Here is a 25,973-nt window from a genome sequence, read left to right as displayed (position 1 = left end):
GACAATGATGTACAGGAATGAAGCTCCTTGTCGTGGGAGTATATATTTGATTCTTTGCCACAATTCTACTTTTTAAAACAATTAAAAGCTTTAGCGTAATTAGCGAGGGATTGCGGAGGGGACAACCCATTTTATATACGGAGTAATTTCTGTTCGTTTTAAGTTTTAATGTCGCTCCTTACTTTAAGCTTAAGAAATTAGTTTTTTTTTATTTAATAAGTATATAAGGCTTTGTATATGACGTCATTATAAGATGAAACTACAGACCGGGACACAGGGAATATAAATGACGACCGGGACACTTAAATAGAAATTACAGACCGGGACACCGGGACACAAATGACGACCGGGACCCCGGGACAGAGGGAATATGAATGACGACCGGGACAGTCAAAGAGAAATTACAGACTGGGATACCGGGACACAGGGAATATAAATGACGACCAGGACACAGGGACAAAACTACAACGGGGGCACAGGGGGATATATAAATGACGACGGGGACACAGGGAATGTTCGATTAGCAATCACCATCAACAAAGCTCAAGGGCAATCATTAGAATAATGAGGTATAGGTCTGAATACGGATTGTTCTTCCCATGGACAACTATATGTTGCATGAGTCGGTAAACCTGGTTCCACAGAAAATTCCTTTCAAATAAGCTATTATACAATAGTCAGGCAAAACACATTGAAATTTTGAAACACATGGCACATTTTCATACATAAGGTCCCTAGCACACCCCTTTCTCTCCTAATTGAAAAGAAGCTTTCAAATTATAATTTGCAAAAGTTGGATAGGTGTGAGGTTCAAACCAGCCCCATTGCATTATCCCTTACTCCTGTGTGCAGGTAAATTGCAGTTTAAAATAACTTGCCTTGATCTGTCTCTGAAGAAATCTGTTCTTCCTTAGGAGTTTCTTCCTTTACATCTTCTTCTGACTTTGCAACCTTGATTTCTGGTTCACCCTCAACTTTTTCTGGTGCTTGGGCAGATGCTTTGTCACCACGACCTCTTTTTGGACCAGCCATATCTATTAAAAAAAAAAAATACAAATAGCAATTTTTCTATTTGCATAAAGCATATCAAGAATTACAAGACTTACATCTTGCAAGAATTACAAGTTCAGTGGTTATACCTAGTTATGATGATCATGCGAAAAAAAATGATCATGCGAAAAAAAATCTGTCTGTCTTAGTTAGAGAGAACTTTTAAAGCTTTCACTTCTTACACCATAGGCTCTGGCTCGCGGACAAGCAAAAACCATCCTTTTTGGCCCCAGCCAAGAGTTCAGCGGAACTTTCCAAAATGCATTGTCATATTCATCAATCCGGCCTGAGGTCCATGCTTTCCGTAAAAACGCACAGGTTAGACCCTTACCAGTTTCCAGGAATAAGCTGAGATCAGCGGCATAAAAAAAAAAAAAAAAAAAAAAAAACAGGGACAAAACAAAAGTGTTACTCTCGCAACACAAAAACAACGACAATAGTTTAAATAATTTAAAAATCCGAATATTTCGACTTCCCGCACAGAAGTCTTTATCAACAACAAAAAAGAAAAAAAGAAAGAAAATCAAAGTTAAATCACATAAAGAAACAGACAAGGAAACACACAAGAAAAAAAACCCAAAAAACAACGAAAACCAATGAAAACCACTCTTTTTCGAGCAAAATCAGAATTCCAAGCTACTGTAGGTTTAAATTTGAAACAGATGGCTAAAATAGCATTACTGTGGGGTTATGCAAACGATACTGGTAAGCCACGTTCGTCACCTTGATAGTGAAGTTTTTTTTGCTAACATACATCAATAAGAATTTGTTCTCTTGTTAGATTTGTTAAGTCACTCGATGGCTCAAAAATCATTTGACGAGTCTCAACATCGGCTGACCGTCTCAAAGCTAAGGGGCCCACTAGTAAATTTTCTCAGCATCACGGGGGACTTAAAAAGCAGGCAAATTAGAAAATCATATTTGCTCAAAATGTCTGTAAAATTTTATAAGGAACCTTATACATGCCGACAATTAGGAAAGTTAACGAAAGGGTGGTTTAAAATAAAGAGGAATTACAATCTTTATTTAATTTTTCTGCAAAAGCACTGTCTATTCAATGTACCTAAAGCATAAGAAATACATCCTCTGTGTCGGCAAATTTTCAATCAAAGCGGGTAGCACCACAGAGAACTCAAACAGCTGTCACATTGCTTCTTTATTACTTCCTTTACGAAGATCTTTAAAATTCTCCAACCAGGTATGCTCCAATATTTTTAAAGACTGCTATTTTGTAGACTTTAAAAAGAGTTCTGTTCCATTTGATCGAAAAAACAAATTGTAGTTTTCTAAGGATGCAAGTTTCATTAAATATCAACATCTCTATCTCCTGTACAAAACATGAGAAGTTCAATGATTTTTCTAAGATTTCTGGGAAAGTATGTCAGCTTTTCATTTTCTGTCATTTTTCTTTCAGATGGTAACATCCAAGCTCAACAAGTTATGGCAATACCGACAAATCAATTATAAATAGTTTAGCCAAAGAACTAAATAAGTTTATGATGGACGAGAAACAGCGATTCTTTAAGGCACTCTTTTAAAAGTGATTTATTCGAAAAAATCAATACTAAGAGTAAAAAAAATGTAAAAGTAAAACAGAGAAATACAAAATTACTTATAACCCATTTCGAGGTACTAAAATAATTCTGCAAAAAAAAAAAAAACAAAAAAAAAACAACAAAAAAACGAATTTTAGCATAAATAGTTTGGCTGTTTGTCAGTATATACTCATGACACAAACACAGATAAGCACACTCTCAGATAAACACACGAAGAAACGGAAATGTGTTTAAAAATAAAGACAAAGAGAAAAGAAGAAAATCAAATGACATACTTCTACCTGATTTGCTGCTTTTGCCTGCTTTTGGCCGTAAAAGCAAAGAATTGAGCAAGGGCCGTCGGGAAACTGCCTTTCTCTGAATACTTTCTGAAGTCTGAGTGACTGGCTCCTGCGTTTCATCCGCCTCCCTCTTGCGTTTCACTTCAATTTAATGTATCATTAGTCAGTTGTTAGTAAGAAACTTTTAGTTATAGTTGCTTCTGACAGTCTATATATTTTGTCAAGGAAAAAAAAGACTGATATAATTTTAGAATATTTGAACAATAATTTAATACACTATAATTTACAACTATTCATACTACTATTATTTTACTACTTTATTACTAAACAATTAACCCCTATTACCAATATTTACCAGTAACTATTTACTAATGTGCCACAAAGTAGTATTTAGTACTTATTCATGACTATATAACTTACATTGATGTTTCATTAGCAATCACTTAGAAAGTTAGAAACTTTAAGCTATAGTAATTTCTCAAAAAAGCAGTTATGTGTGTCAATGGAAATCTTCCAAGGGACTTTTCAATCCTTAAACTGTTTCTACTACATATTCTAGCTTACTACTAATTTACTGTTACTGTAATTAATTTTTCAAATTGGCTCTGTTTGCAAGGCTTTAAGAGTTTAACTTGAACTAGATCTACGTTGCATGGGCAACGTGTGGTGTTGCGGCAACCTTCGTTCGGCTTCGCCGAGTAAAGTGTTGCGAGAGCAACATTTTGGTTTTGTTTCCTCCCTTCGATTAAACACTGAGGTTGTTAATCTGTAAGGATCTTAAAATAAATACTAGCAAAACCAACTTGCAAAAGTTTCAAACCCCTCATTGCAACTAGCAAAAGTTACAAACCCCTCATCGCTAAAGATGATTGTAACCTAAGAGCCGATTATTAATTACAAGTTCCCTACATGTCTTACCACTGGAACCAAATTGGTCTTACAATCAACTACACCGGAAACAAATAATAGAAACACCAATTAACAAAGGTTGCGAACCCCTCATGGCCAAAGATGATGATAAGCTAACAGCCGACTTTTGCTTAAAACTCTCCTATATGTCTCACAATTGCTATCAGCCTAGTTTCGGTTTCAGTGTGTACCTTACTACTGCAGTTGTCAACCTCTATAAACTTTTAAACTGGTTTATCTCATGAAATAATTTTTCAACCAAAAAATGGATGACATATGCTTTAATCAGCTCATCAGGAACTATCGACTGCCATCGAAAAAAAAATCTATCTTTCTTAGTTAGAGAGAACCTTTAAAGCTTAAGAGGTACATCTGATAACATTTCTGTATCGGCCTATTTTTGGTTTCAGTGTGTACCTTACTACAGAAGTTGTCAACCCCTTTAAACTATCAAACTGGTTTATCTCATGAAGGAATTTTTCTACCAAAAAATGGATGAAATTTACTTTGATCAGCTCATCAAGAGCTATCGACTGCCGTCAGGTTAGGTTATCGACTGCCGTCAGGAATCTGGCGGAAGGGGGAGGGCATGTTGACCTCATTAAAAATTCTGAGAGATCCATTTTTTTTACTACTTCCAAGATCAAATTACAAAACTCCAAGATCAGTACAGCCCCCCAGAGACCGAGGGCAGGCGTTGTAAATTATGCCCTGGGGGCATATAAGGGTCTTATGGAAGGGGTGCTCGCATAAACTTCAGAGGGTTCCCATTTTATAAGAAATCGACATATCTAGCTCACTTTTTAATAGTTAATGGATATCGAAGGGCAACTAGCCCCCCAAGCCCTATTTCCGCAAACCTATCCGATAAAAGTCTTGTGATAGCCATTTTGTTAAAATTAGTTCAAAGACCAGATAACAACTGAGTCCTATTGAGTCTTTTCTTAGTAGAGGGCCTCCCCCAGGCCACTCAGCGCGTCCCCAGGTGGCGGATAGGGGAACGTTCTGCAGATATGTAGGATACTTTCATAGAAGGCGCGGACAAAGGGGGGACCTAGTTCCTGGGGGGTCCATAATTGAAACTGGGACACCCTCTGGGGCCCGGGGGTCAGAAATACAGGCGGAGGAGGAGGAAGGTCCCTCTCATGTACACCATGCAGGGCCCACCAGCGTGTGGACATGTCCCGGCGGTTACACACCTTCCCCCAGCAATGTGAAAAATTGCTTGGCGTCGCACACCACCGAAAGGGAGGATCCCTTCCCTTCCTAGAGGGACAACTGTGAAGGGCAGACGACCCAGCTTCATGGAGAATGGCCTCTGCTAAGGGTAGAGAAGAGTGGCTTACCGCTACCCCGACAAATTAGCCATGAAACTCCTTCTCTTAAATATAAATTATGAAAATGGCGAATAAGAAAGTAAAAATTTGTGCTACCGCGTCCGGAGTAACCGACAGTATGAGACCAAGAATTGCAAATTGTGACAATGAAAATGATGATAATGATGAGAATAATGATAATGAAAATGATTTTGTTACCGTGTCCGGGGCAGCCGACGATCATTTATCCGATTTGACGACTCTCCAGTCGGAGAAGACTTCGTTTATCCTAATCCCAAAAACGTATCTCTCACTGGGAACGCTAAACGTACGCACATTAGCCAAACCAGGAAAAAGGGAACTAGTCCTAAACGAGATGAACCGTTACCGCTGGGACATCGTCGGTCTTTCTGAGACTCATCTTCCCTCCACAGGATTAGAAAGAATAAACGAAATCATACTCATCACGTCTGGAAGAAGAGATGGAGTTCACCGCCAAGGTGTCGGTTTCCTACTCTCCAAACGAGCCAAATAGTTTCTTCTTGCCTTCCATCCTGTCTCTGAACGTATTATCACCATTCGTCTGAAAGGAACCATTGCCAACATGACCATAATTCAAGTTTACGCCCTATAGATGGTGTTCTGCGTCATCAAGCAATTTAACCCATTACTGGGAAACTGTTTGTAACTCAAGGGACGTTTGGACGCACCGGTGGACCCTGTTGAGAATACATTTGAAAAATCTTCTTCCTCTTCCACCTGTATTTGTGGTCCCGGTCAGGGGCAAGGCCCCCCTTGGTCCATGCCTTCTATGGGGATACCCTAAATATCTGTAGGGCGTCCCCCTATTGCCACCTGGGGACTGGGGACTATTAGCTATATTGCATAATTTATGACTAATTTAAACAAAATTATAACTACTCCCCCCCATATTGCAATAAACCAAGGCTACTCGTATGATGACTATTAGTCGTAATAAATTATGGCTATTATGAATTAAGCTATGGCTAATACCTTCTGACATTGATATAAGTTATGGCCATTATTAGTATGGAAACGAAATCATGGCTAGAAATATATACATGGCGAGAATTGGATGATACAACTTTTCTTTAGTTATAACGATCAGCTCAGGAAGAGCCATGCAAAAGAGTGTTATCTTTAAAAAGCAAACTTTAAAAAAAAATTCTAAGTTATGCATTTAGCATCAAACTACAAGCAATTCACCCAAATACTGTACATGCTTGTAAGTAAAAAAAAAAACAAAAAAACCTACTTTGCCCAGGCAGCGTGAAGTGTTGCAGCAACCTTTGTCCGGCTTCGCCGACTAAAGTGTTACGAGAGCAACACTTTGGTTTTGTTTCTTCGCTATCGATCAGTAATCACATGATCAAAGGATATTCCTCAGCGTTGAACAACAAAATAGTATCGAAAGAAGGGACTAAATTGACTTTGCAGCCAGTTGAACTTTATCCTTTTTAATCGTAACCCTCGTGACGCATGAAAACTCGGAACAATCTATATATAATCTAGTTGGTATTATAAAGCTATCCCTAACTTTTCAGGATCAAAATACCATAGATGACACTCTATTAATTATTACAAAACTATCTCATTGTTGTACATTCTCTTTTGCGCTTGTTTCTATACTATTGGTTAAATGATGAAGTTGTCAGCCTATTGAAGTTTCTACGACGGTATGTTCAAACAAGACCGCAATCAGTTACCACATGACCAAGGGCTATTCCTCAGCGTTGAAAAAACAACTACAACAATAATATCGAAAGAAGGGACTAAATTGATTTTGCAGCCAGCTGAACTTTATTCTTTTCAATCGCAGACATCGTGACGGATAAAAACTTGGAACAATATCTAATATAATCTAGTTGGTATTTTTGTACCAAAAAATATGTCATATACTGATCGGATCATGAAGTGCTATCGATCGCCGTCGAAAAAAAAAAATCTATCTGTCTTAGTTTAAAAGTTGATTTTTTCATTTTTTTTTTTGCCGTAGGCCAACTGTCTAACGTCACCACTTAGATAGAAACGAAGGATAAGATCCAATATCTTTAGCAATGAGAGAACTTTTAAAGGTTATTAGGCACATCTGATACCATTTCTCTACCACAATCCCAAGTCCAAAAAACTGAATGATAAACTCAGCTGAAATCAATAACAGAAATGGGTAGAAACAATAGATGGCAGCACTTTCGGACCCGTGGGAAAATGCCATATTCTTGCTTCTGTAAATTTTTCCATTTATCACTGAAAATAGATATATTGGCTGTCACATTACCGTTGTATTATCGTTTATATTACTTTGTTTATATTACCTCCGTTTATATCGCCTTTTTATATTACCCTCCCACTCCATTTATATTACCTTTGCTGGTTGCATTGGCCCCTTGATCCTCACCAGGGAAATCGTCTGAATACGAATCACTGCTCTTATCGCTGTTACTGCTGCTGCTTAACCCACTTCTTAAAGACTCACTTATTGAGGAGAGTGCTAGAAGACCAGTGAGATTGCACTTAGCTGAGTTTCCCTTATTCTTTATGTTATGTTAGATTAAAAAGCAGGTATAGCGTAAGTAAAGCAGAACTTGGTGAAAATAAGCGATTTCCAATCTGCGCCTTCTCAGAATTAAGAGTGATAAAATACCACTCAGAATTCTTATCTGTGAAAACAATTTGACACATTTCATGGGAATTTGCAGATAGTTAGGACGCAAGACCTATTACAGCAAAGCACAACAAAGCCCTAGTATGTTGTAAGACCTATTATACTAAAACTGACGTTGAATTTTTCTGTGCCCATCACTTAAGCTTGATTTATATCGTTTCATCAGTTTTTTTCATTTCATAATGAATTAAATTAAAAAAAACTAGTTTTTTTAACTGAAAGTAAGGAGCAACATTAAACTAAAAAAAGATCAGAAATTACTCCGTATATGAAATGGGCTATCCCCTCCTCAACGCCTCGCTCTTTACGCTAAAGTTTTTAATTGTTTTAAAAAGTAGTTTTCTAATTATGTTTTGGAGCACTGGACGATAAACGGCACGGATGTTCTTCAATTCTTACTCTACATATCAAAGCGAAACGGTTTCCTCTTTTATCAGCTGCTTACACTATTTGGTACAAACTTTATTTCCAAGAAGAGGCACAAATATTCTAACTCTGTTACACAACACAGCATTTCTTTTTCTTCTCCAGTTATTTTAACACTGAGGCTGCCAAGTGACTAAGAATACAACATAGAAAACTCAAGCATTGATTCTCCTATACATTTCAAAGATGAAAATTATTTGTGCGTCTGTTATTAGCTTAAGATTGTTACCTGCAGCTTGAGTAGGAGGTGGCATATAGGACTGGTTCCGAGTGTCCACCAATGGTTTTGGGGTTAAGCCAGAATACTTTGTAGGTGCCACTGGCTGTACTGGAGCTTTAGCTGATGCACTTGATCCACTGCTGTTTGTTGCTATAATAGAAAGGATTTTAGTCATTTTGTGAAATCATCGAAATACAAGCACTCTGGTAGCCAGGAATGGATCGAAGAAGGGCGGCGGTACCAGGTTTTGCCTTACTTCCGAATTTTTCCTCACAACAAAATGCAAAGTTTTTTTATTGCATTTTGTAAAGTTCTAAGCGCCCCCCTTCCTAAAAAAAAAAAAATCCTGTCAGCCTTGCTAGCGGTACAGCATATTGATGCTCTGCTTGGCATATGGGGGACCGGGGTTTAGTTTCCGCTGCCGCAAGCTTGACCTATACGCCTATTACCTATCCTTGTTATTTCCGAGGCTTGCTATTTTTGTTTGCTATTTTGCGAGGGCTTGCAATTTCACAGCACAAAACCGCAAAGAGGCTGACAGTAACAGGTTTGGGTATGATTTTGTTTTGTTTATAGCTATATAACTCAGTTTAAAAGGCTGTCTGTCGGACTTTAATCTCTTGTTATCAGAAGGATAAACTGTATTATAGTACAAGTAATTATAATTTTAAAAAGGCGAAATAGAAATTAAAATAAAATTATATTAGTTCTGTGAAATCTTAAAGAAAGAAAGGGCTACAAGCAGGATTGGCTGCACAACTTCAAATACTCGTCTCTGACATAGGCTATATATTTTCCGTAAAAACCGCACAGGTTAGACCCTTACCAGTTTCCAGCAATTAGCTGAGATCGGCGGCATAGAGAAAAAAAAAAAAAAAAAAAAAAAAAAATAACGGGACAAAACCAAAGTGTTGCTCTCGCAGCACAATTAAACAAACAAACATACAATAGGTACTTACATAAATGAATCTTAAAACGAGCGAAACTTAAATTGAATATTATAATCAAAATTAAAACGAACAAAAATCAATACAGACAAGAGTTTGGGTTTTGCCTCCTTCTCTCACTGTAAAAGTCTAATTGTGCCCTCACTGTAAAGTCTAGTCAAGCGCCAATGACTGCGTCATTGGCACTTGAGCTTAAATTAAATTTGTATGAATCTACAAAAACCTATTGTTTCTAAGATATGTCCGAGATCTTTCAGCCACAGCATAAGCACACATTGTCCATTGGACACCCCCTTCCTCAAACCTAGAACATCTCTAACGTGCCTAATCTTGACATCCCCTCTAAAAACCCTTTCTTCTTAATAGGCCCCAGGCATACAACCAGAGGAATCAAACATTTATTCAACCATTATGAGGGCGCTAGAAAAAAAGAAGCATTATACAAAAAAAAAATCTATGAGCAAAATAAAACAAAATAAATAGAAAATAAGAGAAGATATGAATTACAGTATTTTGACTCTTTTGACTTAAACAGACGACATACAGAAAAAAATCGAGATACACATATTTAAATCAAGATCCATTTAATTGTATCAACACATATCAAGAAGGGGGCTGTAACTTTCCCAAATAAGGTTTCAGACCATGATGATATCAATGGTTTAATGTTTCATTTTGATGCGACACCAATTTCGAGGAGTTTCAGGCTCTTTTTTGAAATTCTTATACATCTGTTTTCTAAACAAATCTTACTATTAAGATTAATGGAAATAATAGTTACCATTCGAGAATAAGTTACAATTTTTTTTTTTTTTTTTACTGAACATGATAAATGGGTATTGACACATGATATTTACATGATGATGGGTATTTACCTGATATTGCAGAAAGGCAACGTTCCAGAAGGAGACATGCAAGAAAAAAAAAGAGGCATGTTTAGATTTTAAATTTTATGCTCTTTACCGCAGTACTGATGTTTCCATATGTATCGTTAGGACACATAGGCAATCGAACTAAAAAAAAAAAACACTAATAAAATAGAATTTTTAATTTAAAAATTAAGAACATTAATAAGATCATCATGTTTCTTTCTGTTATTATTTACATCTTAATTCAATTGAAATTGTAATTTTAATCCCAATATTATACACAATATCCGGAACTACCACTCATGAACAACTTGATATCTAGAGTCTACATAGCGAAACCGATTTAACAATCAACTAATCACTGAAAGAACAACAAACAAATATATAATTGGGGCTATATATGTGTCCATCAGGAGGGGGGACAGTGTTTGGGCATCGACTATAACGTTAAAGCAGGGGCCGTTGCCCATAGATATGGATCTTCCACTCATGAACAACTTGATATCTAGAGTCTACATAGCAAAACCGATTTAACAATCAACTAAGTGAAATCTTAAAGACAGGAAGGGCTACAAGCAGGATTGGCTGCACAACTTCAAATACTCGTCTCTGACATAGGCTATATATTTTCCGTAAAAACCGCACAGGTTAGACCCTTACCAGTTTCCAGGAATTAGCTGAAATCGGCGGCATAGGAGAGAGAGAGAAAAAAAGAGAAAAACCTGACTTTGACTTTTCCCACAACTATTCCCTTTTTTTTAAAATTCAAAACGGCCATCAAAGGGGTAAAATTAACCTGGACAATCTGTCTTGGCTTTTTTCTACAATTGGCCATGACTTCGACTTTTCCCACAACTATTCCCTTTTTTTTAAATTCAAATGAATAAAAAAAAAGGGGAATAGTTGTGGGAAAAGTCAAAGTCATGGCCAATTGTAGAAAAAAGCCAAGACAGATTGTCTTGTGACAATCTATTTTGAATTAAAAAAAAAGGGAATAGTTGTGGGAAAAGTCAAAGTCATGGCCAATTGTAGAAAAAAGCCAAGACAGATTGTCCAGGTTAATTTTACCCCTTTGATGGCCGTTGTTACTGTCTCCCATTTATGCTCCGTGCAAACGTGTCCCTTCACAATGCCAAACTAAAGTCGTACCGGTTGAAGGTTCTCGCTGGGGAACAACTGCGTCATTGGCACTTGAGCTTAAATTGAATTTGTATGAATCTACAAAAACCTATTGTTTCTAAGATCTGTCCGAGATCTTTCAGCCACAGCATAAGCACATATTGTCCATTGGACACCCCCTTCCTCAAACCTAGAACATCTCTAACGTGCCTAATCTTGACATCCCCTCTAAAAACCCTTTCTTCTTAATAGGCCCCAGGCATACAATCAGAGGAATCAAACATTTATTCAACCATTATGAGGACATTCTTCTTCTTAATTAAGCAGAATAGCTAGCCTAGATTTTATTTACCCCTTGCTGGTGAATCAACCCCCTATACATATCCCAGTTCTCCACCGAACCATGGCAAACTTTTTTGAGCGGTTTTAAAGTTTCCCTTCTTCAGTGATACAAAATAGTTGGTCATAATTTTAGAGAACTATAGAAAATAGAACTTCAAGAAGATGACTAGAAATGGTCTTACCAGTAATCGACTCATCTCCAGATGCCATTTTATCCATGGTGGATTCGTAATTTCGTTGCAATTCACGTTTCTAGAATAGTAAAGCAAGGAACTTATTTTGATATTTTTTACACTTCAAATAAAACTACCATGGCTATGGAATCTGTACATTATGAATATCGGTTCCAATTTTATCGAGTTTTCAACTGGTATTTTTAAAAGAAAGACTCTGACTTTCAGCGCCGGAATATTTTCGGGGCAAAAATCATATCTAACTTGTAAAAATATTTTGTAGCACAGAATATTTCAATAAAAAAATTTTTTTTACAATTCTATGTAATGTTAGAGATAAGATCTGAGGGTAAAACTGTGAATACAAGTCCAAAATTTTTGAATGTCAAAGTCGAACTCCAGCTTGAGCCAACTTAGCCTTTGGGTTAGCCATTACTCTATAAGGTGCGAAATTTCAAATTTTATAAGCATTTGATTCAATTCTCTTCAACAAGGGGATTCCCAGCGGCAATAAGTGAGCAAAGGAATGGCAGGTGGTCTTAATGGAGGTTGGGTTAATAAACACTCTAAACGATCACAAATAAAGTGCCGAAACTTACAGTAGTCATTAGACGATTCTTGGCGGTTACCTCCCCCCTCCACCGCGAAAAATTGAGTTTTCTAAATTTGAAAATTTTATTTGATTTGTTTTTAGTTTTTTTTTTTAGTTTCGTTGATATAAAGAGGAATTAAAAGAACACACCATAGTTATGTTAAAAACTTAAATGAACAAAATAAAATATGTTAAAAAGAAAACGATCAAAAATGGGGTTTTTAAAGACCCAATGAAAATACTGAAGAAAACACAGAAAGCTAATGTTTCTAGAATTCAACCGCTTCTCTTCTTCAGCACAAACAAAATAATATGATAAAGGAAAACACAAAAACCAAAAAACAAACGCGGAAAGTACAAGAAACCCATTGAAAAAGAGTCTAAAAGAGGTGCATATGAAATGCAATGGTTAAAATCAGAAATCAGGTGACCTAGTTCTCAAATTTATTCAATTGTTGATTCGTTTGTTTGAGTGAATTAATTTTAGGATTTTGTGCAAATCGCATATATTGGCGAATCATTCACTTTATTGTTGCTAGGTATTAGATTTCAATTCTTATAATTTTTGATCTTTTATTTAATTTTTCGGCGGTTTTCTTCATTGGTTTTGTTGTACTTTCCGCGTTTGTTTTTTGGTTTTTGCTTATCCTTGATCATATTATTTTGTTGTCGCTGAAAAAAAGAAGCGGTCGTTCTCTTGAAACGTTCGCTTTCAGTATTTTCTTCAGAATTTTCATTTGGGCTTTAAAAACCCCATTTTTGATCGTTTTCTTTGTTTACGTTAAGGCAGGTCGATCTGGTTTAAGAAATTATCAACAAAATATGGGTGAAAATTCATCAAACTTAAGCTAAAAACATATGACCACAAAAATTTTAGGAAAGCTCATCTCTTTTGAAAGCAAAGTTGGCTATGGGAACTAACAAATTCTTATTGTTTAAGTTTTTGCCGACGAAAGCGTTTTCAAATTTTACAAGCTAGTTTTTCTTATCTTCCAAGTGTAAAACTACCACAAATCACCACTAATAAATAAATGAAACCCAAAACGATCAAAAAATTACATTAGATATACTACTCAAAGTCAAGACGAGCAAATATTAAAAAGAGTAGGGCTGAAAATGTCCGCCGTTCTTACTAGACAAATGACCCAGATCTACAACCAGTTAGATGTCTTTATGAATCGTGAAAATTCAGATATGCCCTCCTTGGCCCCTAATATAGAAGACCTTGAAAAGCCATCGTATGCAGTTATAGTGAAAAGCCTCCTCATAACCTAGACAAGCCCGGTCTTAGAAAGGAATTTTTTGAAAAAGGTGTGTAGGAATACTTGTGATAAAATTGTCTAGCTAAAGCCGAATAAAGTAAACTGGCATGTCCTCACTTTTTTAGAAGTTGATGCAGTAGTTGTGGTACGGGCACTCGCGAGCAGTAGCCTAAACGTCGAGGCCAAGACTAAAAGCAGTACCTACTTAGGAATCATCAGAGGTATCCCTGTTGGGTAATGAAGAACCTCTTTGTTTGACCAGCAATAAATTATAGGCTCCAGAGATTATGAAAATCTAAAAAAATTTTTTAATAAATCTTAAATCATAGCATGTTTTCATGTCAATAAGTCTAAATAGTATTTAGAAAGCCCGTATAAATCTCTATAGAAAGCAAAAGAATTCTTTGAAAATTTTATGACGTCACAATAATAAAAATGTAAAGAAAAATTGAATAAATTACTCTTTTTCGTACATTAGATTTTTTTTCTCAATAAGCCTACTTTATCCTGCCTAAGCAGCGTTTATAGCATTATTATTTGCGTCATTGCCATTCTTGTATAAGTTGAGCCATTTATCATTGGCTAAAAATTATTATGATCCGAAAATCAAATAAGTATATATAATAACTTGTTGTATACAATAATTGATCAAGAGTGAATAAAAATAAATTAATCTATTTTTTACGGTGTTTTACGTGAGTTAAGGTAAAAAAAAAAAAAAAAAAAGTTGGAGCTTTGAAAAACAATTTTTACAGTGCCAAACGCTATAACAAAGAACATAACCCCAAACTTATTCGAAATATTGACGAACAAAGACCTTTAAATGTCCTTCCCAGCCTTTCAAGCACTCAGAGAGTACAGCTTCGTGATGTGGCGTAAAAATTATTCGATTCGAATGATGTAAGGATTTCTCAAGAAAAAAAAAATTCCGGAAAAAGCATTTTATGCCGAAAATAGGGCTAACACTCAAAAAACCAACAACTCAAAATGCCTACGACTCTAAATGACCACGGCTAAAAAGGCCCACGACTCAAATTACCCACGACTCAAAATGCCCACGATTGGATAAATTTTAGGTTTCAGTCCTTAATTGGGGATGAGACGGGGGGTTACTCACTCCCTAAACCCATGTACACCAGGTGCCGGTGCCGAGAGGCACTGGATGGGTGCCATTTCATCCTATACAGGGTAAAATCCCAAACACAAGTCCAAAAACTGTTATTTTTAATCAAAGAATCATTCTTACTTTCATGATGCAAGTTAACTGGTGGATTTGTATATCCTGGTTTTGCTTTCTGTGTCAGCACAATGTTATGCGGCATTGCTTATTTACTTGAACGCAAACAATTCTAAATTGATCAAAAAACACAGGAAACAATTATTTTTCACCCATCCGGCACCTCCCGGCACCCACACAGCACCTTCCACTTTTGTCAGTCTTTACCTTGTCTATGATGAAATGCCAACCCCATGGCATCGGCACCGGGTGTATATTAATTCCCGGAAATCCTCCCAGCACCTCCCGGTATCTTCTAATTTTATCAGGTTTTGCCCTGTCTAGGATGAAATGACACCCTCCCGGCACCTTCCACTTTTGTCAGTTTTTACCCTGTCTAGGATGAAATGGCACCCTCTCAGCACCCTCCCAGCGCCTTCTGGCACCAGCACCCGTGTACACGGGTTTGGGGAGTGAGCAACCCCTCGTCTCATCCCCAATTAAAGACTAAAACCTAAATATTATCCAATCGTGGGCATTTTGAGCCATGGGCATTTTGATCGTGGACATTTTGAGTTGTAGGCGTTTTGAGTCGTGGGCATTCTGAGCGAGGGCCTTGTGAACGTGGGCAAAAAGATCGTGGTGATTTTGAGAACCACCTGAAAACAGCAAGACAGCAATAGTATTAGCCAAGATTTAAGCCAGTGGATAAATTAAAAAAAAAATCATCATCTACCATCAACATAAGCCAGTCAGGAGAAATAAGCCAATATGGCAAAACAACAGAGTCAATTCTACACTAGTTTACATTACAGTCAGCGTTATTGAATTACTGTATCGCTGAACCCATGTGGGGGAGTAACTTTGCAAAAATACACATCTAGATAATGTAAAATCGTCTACCAAATAATTATAAAGACTTAAGAGGGCTGTATGAACCCTCTTTGGGGACTTAAGAATCCACTTCATATAAATACCATCATGACCAGGGGAAGACTTGATATTAAGAGAATTAAGTGCTAAACAAAATTCCTCTTGGGAATAAGGTTTCATCTGGGTGCCTTTATAAGAACAGGTAAGAGGGAGATTAAAAAAAGGAGGTCGGATAGGATGAAAATCTGAGCAACCATTTTTAAAAATATTAGTAAACAAATCTGCCTTCATTTTATCTGAGACAATTGGATAACTATCCTGAATGATATCATATCTACGGTCATCATTAGGCTGCTTTCCACTATTTAGTTGGCTAATGAAATTGTGGACCTTTGAAATTGGGGTTCTAAAACTTATACTTGAGCTGAAATTCAGCCATGTACTCTGTTTAGCTCTCCTACAAAGTAGTTTCACTTTAGCACATGATTCCTTGTAAGAGATTGCTGACTGAGATGGGTGCTTTTGAAACATTTTACGAGCCATTCTTTTTGCCAGAACTGCAACCCTAGACTCATCATTCCACCAATATTTGGGTCTTTTGGAGCCATTGTAAAAATGCGCCCTAGCCATTGGAATTGCCAATTTAGCTGACTCCAGAAGGATTGATTTCAAATTAAACTCAATTGCCATAATATCAGAATTGAAAGAAACAAAGGAAAAATCTACTTCATTTAATATCTCACGAAAAAGGGAACAATTGCCTTTGGAGTTAATAAATGTAGGGATGTAGGGTTTGGGAGTATAGTATAAATCTTGAAATGATGTAAGAATTGCAGAATGATCAGATTGAAGAGACGACACCTTTACCATCTGAACCAGATCATAATACGAAGAAGAACCTAGAAGCAAATCTATAGTTGAGAAAGAGTTAGAAGAAATATTATCCCTGGTATGAAAGTCAAGTGAAGTGAAAATCAAGGTGTCTGGATAATGGACAGAATGTACTCTATTACTCTTCCTACTTTGCTGCTACCAGCTGATTATTCCCAGAGAGGACAGGGAGGATCTGATAATTCTGCTTCCAAGATACTTTGGATGTCCTTACTCCCACTTGGATTATAAAAAGATTTTATGGCAAGATGGTTACCATTGGCTAAGGTAATTATTATACCTACAACATATATTTCATCCCTGTGGATAGTTAAGGGTCGAGGCGAATATAGGATTGAAATTCTCGTTTTGTATGTTTATTATTTAAATTCACATTTTGTTTGTATTATTTGTATGTTTTCTCGTTCATTTATTTAAAACTGTGTTTTCTTTATTTATTAAATATTTCTTGTTACATTGATATCAGTTAACCAGTAATAAAAGAAGTGGGTAGGATTATACTCATTGCACTTCCACTTTCAGTGATTAAAAGCGGAGTGAAAAACTTCTTATATGGTTAAATACCATTTTCTGGGATGCATCAGGCTGGACAAGGGTGTTACAGACAGCATCAGGCTAATTTTGTATTTTTCGGTAAGCACTATAACTGAAAATGTTCATCACGACTGGTGAAACTGAATGGGTTGTCACAAAATTGGAAAGCTTGCTGACGTATGTGATGCTTTGCAAAAACAAAGGCTAACTTCTCGTGATGTTGAAATACTTAAAGAATACATGAAAATTATGGATCCAGTAGCAGTGGCATTTAGACATTCTTCAGGGGAAGGAAAAATGTTTCCTTGATACTAATAATCTTACAATCAAATCGCTTGAAAGGAAGATAAAAAATATCAAAGATTTGGCGAAAGTCAGCCAGTCTTTGGTACATGCTCTACTTGTGGGTCTGGAAAAAAGGTTCCTCACGATCCTGGACGAGAGAGTTCTTCATGCAAGAGACTATGTTATTGCCACTGCAAGTCAATCTTTCTTCAAATTGAAGTGGTCTCCTGATAACCAGAATGATGTAACAGTTGAACTCTTAATGGACAAAGCAAAAAAGGTCAAAGATTTCAGAAGTACTGACGAAGCTGATAAAAGTAGTTTTTTGTCTGGAGATGAATACTTTAATCTTAGTAATGAAGAAACCACTCATGATAATCCTGCCAACCGTGGCCGTGAAACCAATTCTGTGAAGGTGGGGGATTTTGTCATATTTGAATGAGAGGCAAAAGGAACTATGTGCGCTCAAAGTGTACCCAAGGTTAATGATAGTGTTCAGTTAGTACAACTGTATCATTCCTTCGTCCGCAACTGCAGAACGACTTTTTTCGGTAGACGGTGGAATTTTTACTCTAAGAAGAAACATGCTTGGAGATGGTATGTTTGAAAAGCTTCTGCTGTTGAAAGGAGCAAGTAAGAAATTTAAGTTTAGTTATGATGAAGCTGTAATGAGCCTTCTTCGTAAATTATTTTCTTTTTATATCTCAAATGAAGTAAAATTCGATTTTTCGTGCAACCAGTTGATTTTTTTCATAAAAACTGTCGGTTTTTCTGAAAAGCAGTCGATTTCTCGTCAGAATCTTGCTTATCTTGACTACAAGAAAAGGGAACGGATACTAAAGAAGTGTTTTGCGCATTATTTACTGTAAGTATAAACATTAGTACTTGACTACTTAAATACTGAAGTAAAATCGAAATACTTGATTACTTAAGTACTGAAGAACTTTTTCAAAAGTACTTATTACTTAAGTAGATTTTTAGAGAAGTACTTAATGCTTGTACTTCAGTAAAAATTTCTCTGAGTACTTGGTACTTGTACTTAAGTAAAAAAAAAAAAGTACTTGGCAAAGCACTGACTAGTGGATAGATGTTGAAACTGCATCAGATAAATATTTTGTCTTAAGAAACATCCATTTCACAATTAAAAACTTAAGGCAACTCGCCAATTACAATAAAAACAAAAAATAATCAATTATTGTAAAGAGACATTGATCATCTAAACAATCCATATAAAAATCAATAATTATTGGGATAGTAATAATCATCTTCAATCAACAGAACAAATTGAATAGAAATGAATTCCTTTGCATTATTACTAGTATTATGATAAAGAAGGACTGATAATTCTAAAATTAAGTTTTAGATTAGTAAAAAAAACCTTACTAAGGTTTTTTTTTAAATCTTTAGAAGCTTTGAAAAATATTGGCTCATAATGTTCTTTTCCAAGCTGGGGACCTGAAAATCTTTTGGGACGCTAAGGAAATTGTATTTTCAAATTTTTTCACCTTTTATTTTGTATATCTTTTGAGTGTGAGGTCAAGCGGCAAGACATCAGTATTTCCTTGTGTCCTGAATTCCCCTTATGCCTTCCCCAAGACCAGAATATAATTTGCACTTTACTAAAAACAAATTTTTCGTTTTTTAATTTAATAAATAAAAAAATACCAAAACTTGCAGGAACAAATATCAGTACATATATATATATATATGTGTGTATATATATATATATATATATATATATATATATATATATATATATATATATATATATATATATATATATATATATATATATATATATATATATATATATATATATATATATATATATATATATATATATATATATATATATATATATATAAATATATATATATATATATATCTATATATATAAAAATAAGTTGTCTGTCCGTTACGCCAGATTATATCTTATCTATATATAAAAATGAAACTAAACTGAAAAGCAAACTGAAACTAAAAATGTAGAAACTGGGAATTGCATAAATATTTCTATATATTTTGACAATAGATTAAAGTAATTCGAAAACCTTATAACAGATATTTATCATTTTGAGGTTTATTATAAATTGTTGAGAGTTAGCATGCTTGGCACGTAAAATTTTTTCTAACAGTCAATGTTAGAATGAACACTGACAAATTGAAAAACATTGAAAAAGATAGAATGTTACCAAATCCTACAATGGCAGAAGAAACAGCCGAGGAAGCTGCTCAAAGAGTCGATGCCAAAAGGCTTGCGGCTAAAGAACGCAAAACTGCGCAGTTAGATGAAGATCAACCTGGACAGCGAGAGTCAAAACGTATCAAAACTGAAAATGATAGCGATGATGATTGGGTTTGGGATTTTGACTTGGATAAGGTCATCAATGCCTACCAGATTTTAGTTAAAAAAACAAAGGTTCGGCGATATGTATTTACGTCTGAAAAATAAAGAAGAAGAAGAAAACTGAAACTAAAAATGTAAAAACTGGGAATTGCATAAATATTTCAAAATATTTTGACGATAGATTAAAGTAATTCGAAAACCTTAAAACATATACTAAAACTTTGAGGTTTATAATAAATTGTTGAGCTTTAGCATGCTTGGCACGTGAAGATTTTTCCAACTGTCAATGTTAGAATGAACATTGACCGACAGACCGACAGAATTTGCGATTGCTATATACCAAGTGCCATAAAAGGTAAAAAACCAAAAAGAAAAAAAATCTAAAAAAACTAAAAAAGCTGCAAAACTAAAAAAACTAAAAACTAAAAAAGAAACTATATTTATATCTATTTATATATACAAAAATAAGTTGTCTGTGTGTGTTTGTGTGTCGAGTGACGTGATGTTTGTGCGTCGACTGACGTCATGAAGTTAGTTGTCGTCATGTTTGTTATGACGATGACGTCATTAAAGGTATTTAAGACATTCGTTCACGGAAAAATGTTTAATTGTAAAATGACTGAAGAACCTACAATGGAAACAGCCAAGGAAGCTGCTCAAAGAGTGACCGGGACACAGGGAATATAAATGACGACCGGGAAACAGGGACACAACTACAACGGGGACGCCAGGGGCACAGGTGGGATATATAAATGACGACCGGTACACAGGGATTGTTCGAATAGAAATTACAGACCGGGACACCGGGACACAAATAACGACCGGGACACCGGGACACAGGGAATATAAATGACGACCGGGACACTCATAGAGAGATCACAAACTGGGACACCGGGACTCAAATGACGACCGGGACAAAGGGAATATAAATGACGACCGGGACACATCATTAGAATAATGAGGTATAGATCTGAATACACATTGTTTTTCCCATAGACAATTATATGTTGCATGTTCAAGAGTCAGTAACCCTGACAATCTATTTATATGCACAGACAATGGGACAGCGAAGAATGTTGTATATTCGCATGTTTTACGTAGTTAAAACATATATTTATATCTATCTCTATTCACAGGCGGGAGACAGGGACACAACTACAATGGCGCGTAACTAATATGGCGCGTAACGACTTAAGCGCGCGGGGGGGCTTGGGGGGCGCGAAACGCCACCCCAACAGCTAGTATATATATATATATATATATATATATATATATATATATATATATATATATATATATATATATATATATATATATATATATATATATATGTATATATATATATATCTATCTATCTATCTATATATATAAAAATAAGTTGTCTGTCTGTGTGTCTGTCTGTCGATCAGGTGACGTCATGTTTCTGTGTTGACTGACGTCATGAAATTAGTTGTCCTCATTTTTGCTTTGACGGTGACGTCATTCAAGATATTTAAGACATATGTTCACGTAGAAATCTATTAATGTTTTAGTTTACAATGACTGATGAACTTACCATGGCAAAAGCCGATGAAGATGCTCAAAGAGTCTATGCCAAAAAACTTGCTGCTGATAGAGAAAGTCAGAAAAGAAAGCGTGCCGAGGAACTGCCAGAGCAACGCGAAAGCAGACTTGCTGCTAAAAGAGAAAGTGAAAAAAGAAGGCGTGCCGAGGAATCAAAAGAACAGCAAGGAAACAGGCTTGAGGCTGATAGAGAAAGAAAGAACAGAAAGCGTGCCGAGGAATCAAAAGAACAGCAAGGAAACAGGCTTGAGGCTGATAGAGAAAGAAAGAACAGAAAGCGTGCCGAGGAACTACCAGAGCAACGCGGAAGCAGAATTGCTGCTAAAAGAGAAAGTGAAAAAAGAAGGCGTGCCGAGGAATTACAAGAACAGCAAGAAATCAGGCTTGCTGCTGATAGAGAAAGTAAGAAAAGAAAGCGTGCCGAGGAATCACAAGAACAGCAAGAAATCAGGCTTGCTGCTGATAGAGAAAGTAAGAAAAGAAAGCGTGCCGAGGAATCAGAGCAACCTGAAAGTTATCGCCTGGCATTCAGGTACAACCCAGTCGATGATTATAGCTTGAGTAGATGTGTTCAAATCGGGACAATGTCTAAAATTTGTCCCTATTGCAAGGCCTTGAAATTCAATGGTGAAACAATGGGAATGTGTTGCGCCTCAGGAAAAGTTAAACTTCCTCTATTGGCTGCACCACCAGAGCCATTGAAGACTTTCCTTACTGGAACTACGTCAGAATCTAAGCGTTTTTTGTCAAAAATCAGAAAATACAACTCATGTTTCCAAATGACGTCGTTTGGAGCCCAAATCGAAAATCCAGATCAATTTATGTCTACTTTCAAAGTAAAAGGGCAAATTTATCATAGAGCAGGGTCCCTTCTACCATTCTCAGGCGAGAATCATAAATTTTTACAATTGTACTTCATCAGTGATAGATATTCTGAATTGAATGCACGTTGCAAAATTTCTCCCAACGTTGAAAGGACAATCGTTTCCCAATTGCAACATCTTTTCCACGAAAATAATAATTTAGTGCGTCTGTTCAAAACAGCCATCGATTTGATGCCTACTGATACGCATAAAATTGTTATTTCCGCTGACAAAACGCCTCCTGGCCAACATGTGCGTAGATACAATGCTCCAACTATCGACGAAGTGGCAATCGTTATGGTCGGTGATCAGTTTTTGCCTCGAGATATTATTCTTCATAAGCGAAACGCTCAGTTGTTAAGAATTGCTGAAACTCATCGATGCTACGATGCCCTACAATATCCTATCATTTTTTGGGATGGAGCCGACGGCTATCACTTTAATATGAAATTGATGAATCCAGCCACTAACAAAGAAATGAATAAGAAATGCAGTGCAATGCATTATTATTCCTATAGACTAATGATTCGGCAGGATGAAGAAAATTATATTTTAAAATGCCGTGAATTGTTTCACCAATTCGTCGTTGATATGTATGCTAAAATTGAATCAGAACGTTTGCTATATATCCGCCTGAATCAGACCAAGCTCCGCTCTGAACAATACATTCATTTGCGAGATGCAGTTATAAATGACGGTAATACCACAAACGTTGGAAGATTAACAATTTTACCTTCGTCATATGCTGGCAGTCCCCGTCATATGCATGATTATGCTCAAGATGCTATTGCGTATGTTCGTCTCTATGGTCGTCCAGATTTATTTATTACATTTACATGTAATCAATCTTGGGACGAGATACTGCAGCTTTTACTTCAAGGACAATCGGCGGTTCATAGGCATGACATTACGGCCCGTGTCTTCCGGCAAAAGTTGAAATCACTGATAAACTACATTGTAAAACTTGAAGTGTTTGGGTCAGTGCGATGCTGGATGTACTCAGTGGAATGGCAAAAACGAGGTTTGCCACACGCACATATACTAATCTGGCTACATAAAAAAATTACTTCAAACGAAATTGATGATGTGATTTCCGCTGAAATACCTGATAAAAATGTCGATAAGGGGTTACATGATATTATTGTAAAAAATATGATACATGGACCTTGCGGTGCACTGAACGAAAATTCACCATGCATGGCAAAGGAAGGTGCACAAAGCAATATCCTCGACTTTTAGTATCAAACACAATTACTGGCAATGATGGTTACCCACAATATAGAAGAAGTTCTACTGAAGATGGCGGTAAAACAGCAATAATAAAGAAGCGTAACGGTACCACCATCGAAGTAGATAACCAGTGGGTTGTTCCATATTCCCCATTATTATCAAAAACATTTAATGCACACATAAACGTTGAATACTGTAACTCCGTAAAGGCAATCAAATACATATGTAAATACGTCAACAAAGGCAGTGACATGGCAGTTTTTGGCTTGCAGCCCGAAATCAAAGATTTCGATGAAATCGTACAATATCAGGCTGGAAGATACATAAGCAGTAATGAAGCTGTTTGGCGAATTCTTTCATTTCCGATACATGAACGTAGTCCAGCTGTTGTTCACTTAGCGGTACATTTACAGAATGGTCAACGTGTTTATTTCACGGAAACCAACGTGCAACAAAGAGTCCTGAATCCACCGGATACAACATTAACAGCTTTTTTTTCGCTTTGCAAAAATGATTCTTTTGCAAAAAAACTGCTGTATACTGAAGTGCCTTCGTATTACACGTGGAATACTAAAAATAAAGTATTTGAACGTCGAAAATAGGGTAAGTCAGTCGACGGCCAACCTACCATCTTCAAAGATACCACGATAGGAAGACTCTACACCGTTCACCCCAATCAACATGAATGCTTCTTTCTACGCCTGCTTTTGGTGAATGTACTTCAGGATTAGGGAATGCCTTCACCTAACCGTATCGCTGCTGTTTCTACATGTGTAGAATTGGATCGTGAACAAAGTTACAGTACGAGTGATCTATTGTCGTATGTACAAAATAACATTTCCAAGTTAACGTCGGAACAAAAAGACATTTATGATACGATAATGCATTGTGTCGATAACAACGTTGGAGAAATTTTCTTTTTGGATGCGCCAGGAGGTACTGGTAAAACGTTTGTGATAAAACTGATTCTGGCATCAATTCGATCAAAAAATGATATAGCGTTGGCAATTGCGTCGTCCGGAATAGCCGCAACATTGCTGCCTGGTGGAAGAACTGCTCATTCCGCTTTGAAATTGCCTCTGAACTTGCATTCTACAGAAACTCCTACGTGCAATATTTCCAAATCATCTGGGATGGGTAAAGTATTGCAGCAATGCAAACTTATTATTTGGGATGAGTGCACAATGGCACACAAAAAATCGCTCGAGGCTCTGGATCAATGCTTGAAAGATTTGCGAGGGAAGTCGAAACCCTTTGGCAGCACATTAATATTGCTTGCGGGAGATTTCAGGCAAACATTACCTATAATACCTAGATCAACTCCTGCAGACGAAATGAATGCTTGCCTGAAAAATTCTAATTTATGGGCACACGTAAAAACATTAAAATTAACTACAAATATGCGTGTCCGATTGCAAAACGATGACTCTGGTCAAACATTTTCAGATCAATTGCTGGCAATGGGAAACGGAAAGCTCCCAGTAGACTCAATTTCAGGACGTATACAACTACCTGCTGATTTCTGTAATTTAGTGACGTCTAAAAATGAATTGATTGAAAAAGTAATTCCGAATATTCAAAAAAATTATAAAAATAATAAATGGCTAAGTGAAAGAGCGATTCTCGCACCCAAAAATATAGACGTCCACGAAATCAACAATATTGTTTTGACCAAGATTCGAGACCAGGCAGTCCTTTACAAGTCAGTGGACACAGTTTTGGAACCAAATGTAGCGGTTAATTATCCATCTGAATTTTTAAATTCCATAGATCTTTCAGGGTTTCCACCACACGTGCTACAGCTAAAAATAGGCGTACCAATAATACTTTTAAGAAATATAAACCCACCAAAGCTTTGCAATGGCACTCGACTTGCCGTAAAAAAAAAACAATGGAAACCTAATAGAGGCCACAATCTTGACAGGGCCTTTTGAGGGTGAGGCTGTTCTTATTCCTCGCATTCCCATGATTCCAACGGATCCGCCTTTTCAATTTAAAAGATTGCAATTCCCAATTTGATTAGCATTTGCAATCACCATTAACAAAGCTCAAGGTCAATCATTAGAAAAATGTGGTATAGATCTTAATACTGATTGTTTTTCCCATGGACAATTGTACGTTGCATGTTCGAGGGTCGGTAAACCTGACAATCTATTTATATGCAGCGACAATTGGACAGCGAAGAATGTTGTATATTCGCAAGTTTTACGCAGTTAATTTGTATTTTGGAACCAAATGAAGCGGTTAATTATCCATCTGAATTTTTAAATTCCATAGATCCTTCAGGGTTTCCACCACACGTGCTACAACTAAAAATAGGCGTACCAATAATACTTTTAAGAAATATCAACCCACCAAAGCTTTGCAATGGCACGCGACTTGCCGTAAAAAAACAATGGAAAACCTAATAGAGGCCACAATCT

At 36.4% G+C, this 25,973-nt stretch overlaps 1 protein-coding gene across 3 annotated transcripts in view; it reads right to left on the bottom strand.

Annotated features, from left to right (window-relative positions):
* Window positions 1-25,973, bottom strand: part of LOC136033551 (ankyrin-3-like) — a 127,054-nt gene that overhangs the window by 52,251 nt on the left and 48,830 nt on the right. For 2 of the 3 annotated variants that reach the window (XM_065714297.1, XM_065714299.1), the window contains exons 2-5: window positions 11,904-11,973; window positions 8,454-8,594; window positions 2,882-3,028; window positions 879-1,034 (exon numbers count right to left, since the gene is read on the bottom strand). In XM_065714297.1, coding sequence (XP_065570369.1) covers window positions 879-1,034; window positions 2,882-3,028; window positions 8,454-8,594; window positions 11,904-11,973 — 514 coding nt within the window. The remainder of the gene's footprint in view (window positions 1-878; window positions 1,035-2,881; window positions 3,029-8,453; window positions 8,595-11,903; window positions 11,974-25,973) is intronic. The other variant, XM_065714300.1, reaches the window with a different exon arrangement.

The sequence above is a fragment of the Artemia franciscana genome, chromosome 12 (genome assembly GCF_032884065.1).
Source record: "Artemia franciscana chromosome 12, ASM3288406v1, whole genome shotgun sequence".
Lineage (NCBI taxonomy): Eukaryota > Metazoa > Arthropoda > Branchiopoda > Anostraca > Artemiidae > Artemia > Artemia franciscana.
Note: the sequence above shows the minus strand (reverse complement) of the source record. Positions and strands in the feature narration are given on the sequence as shown.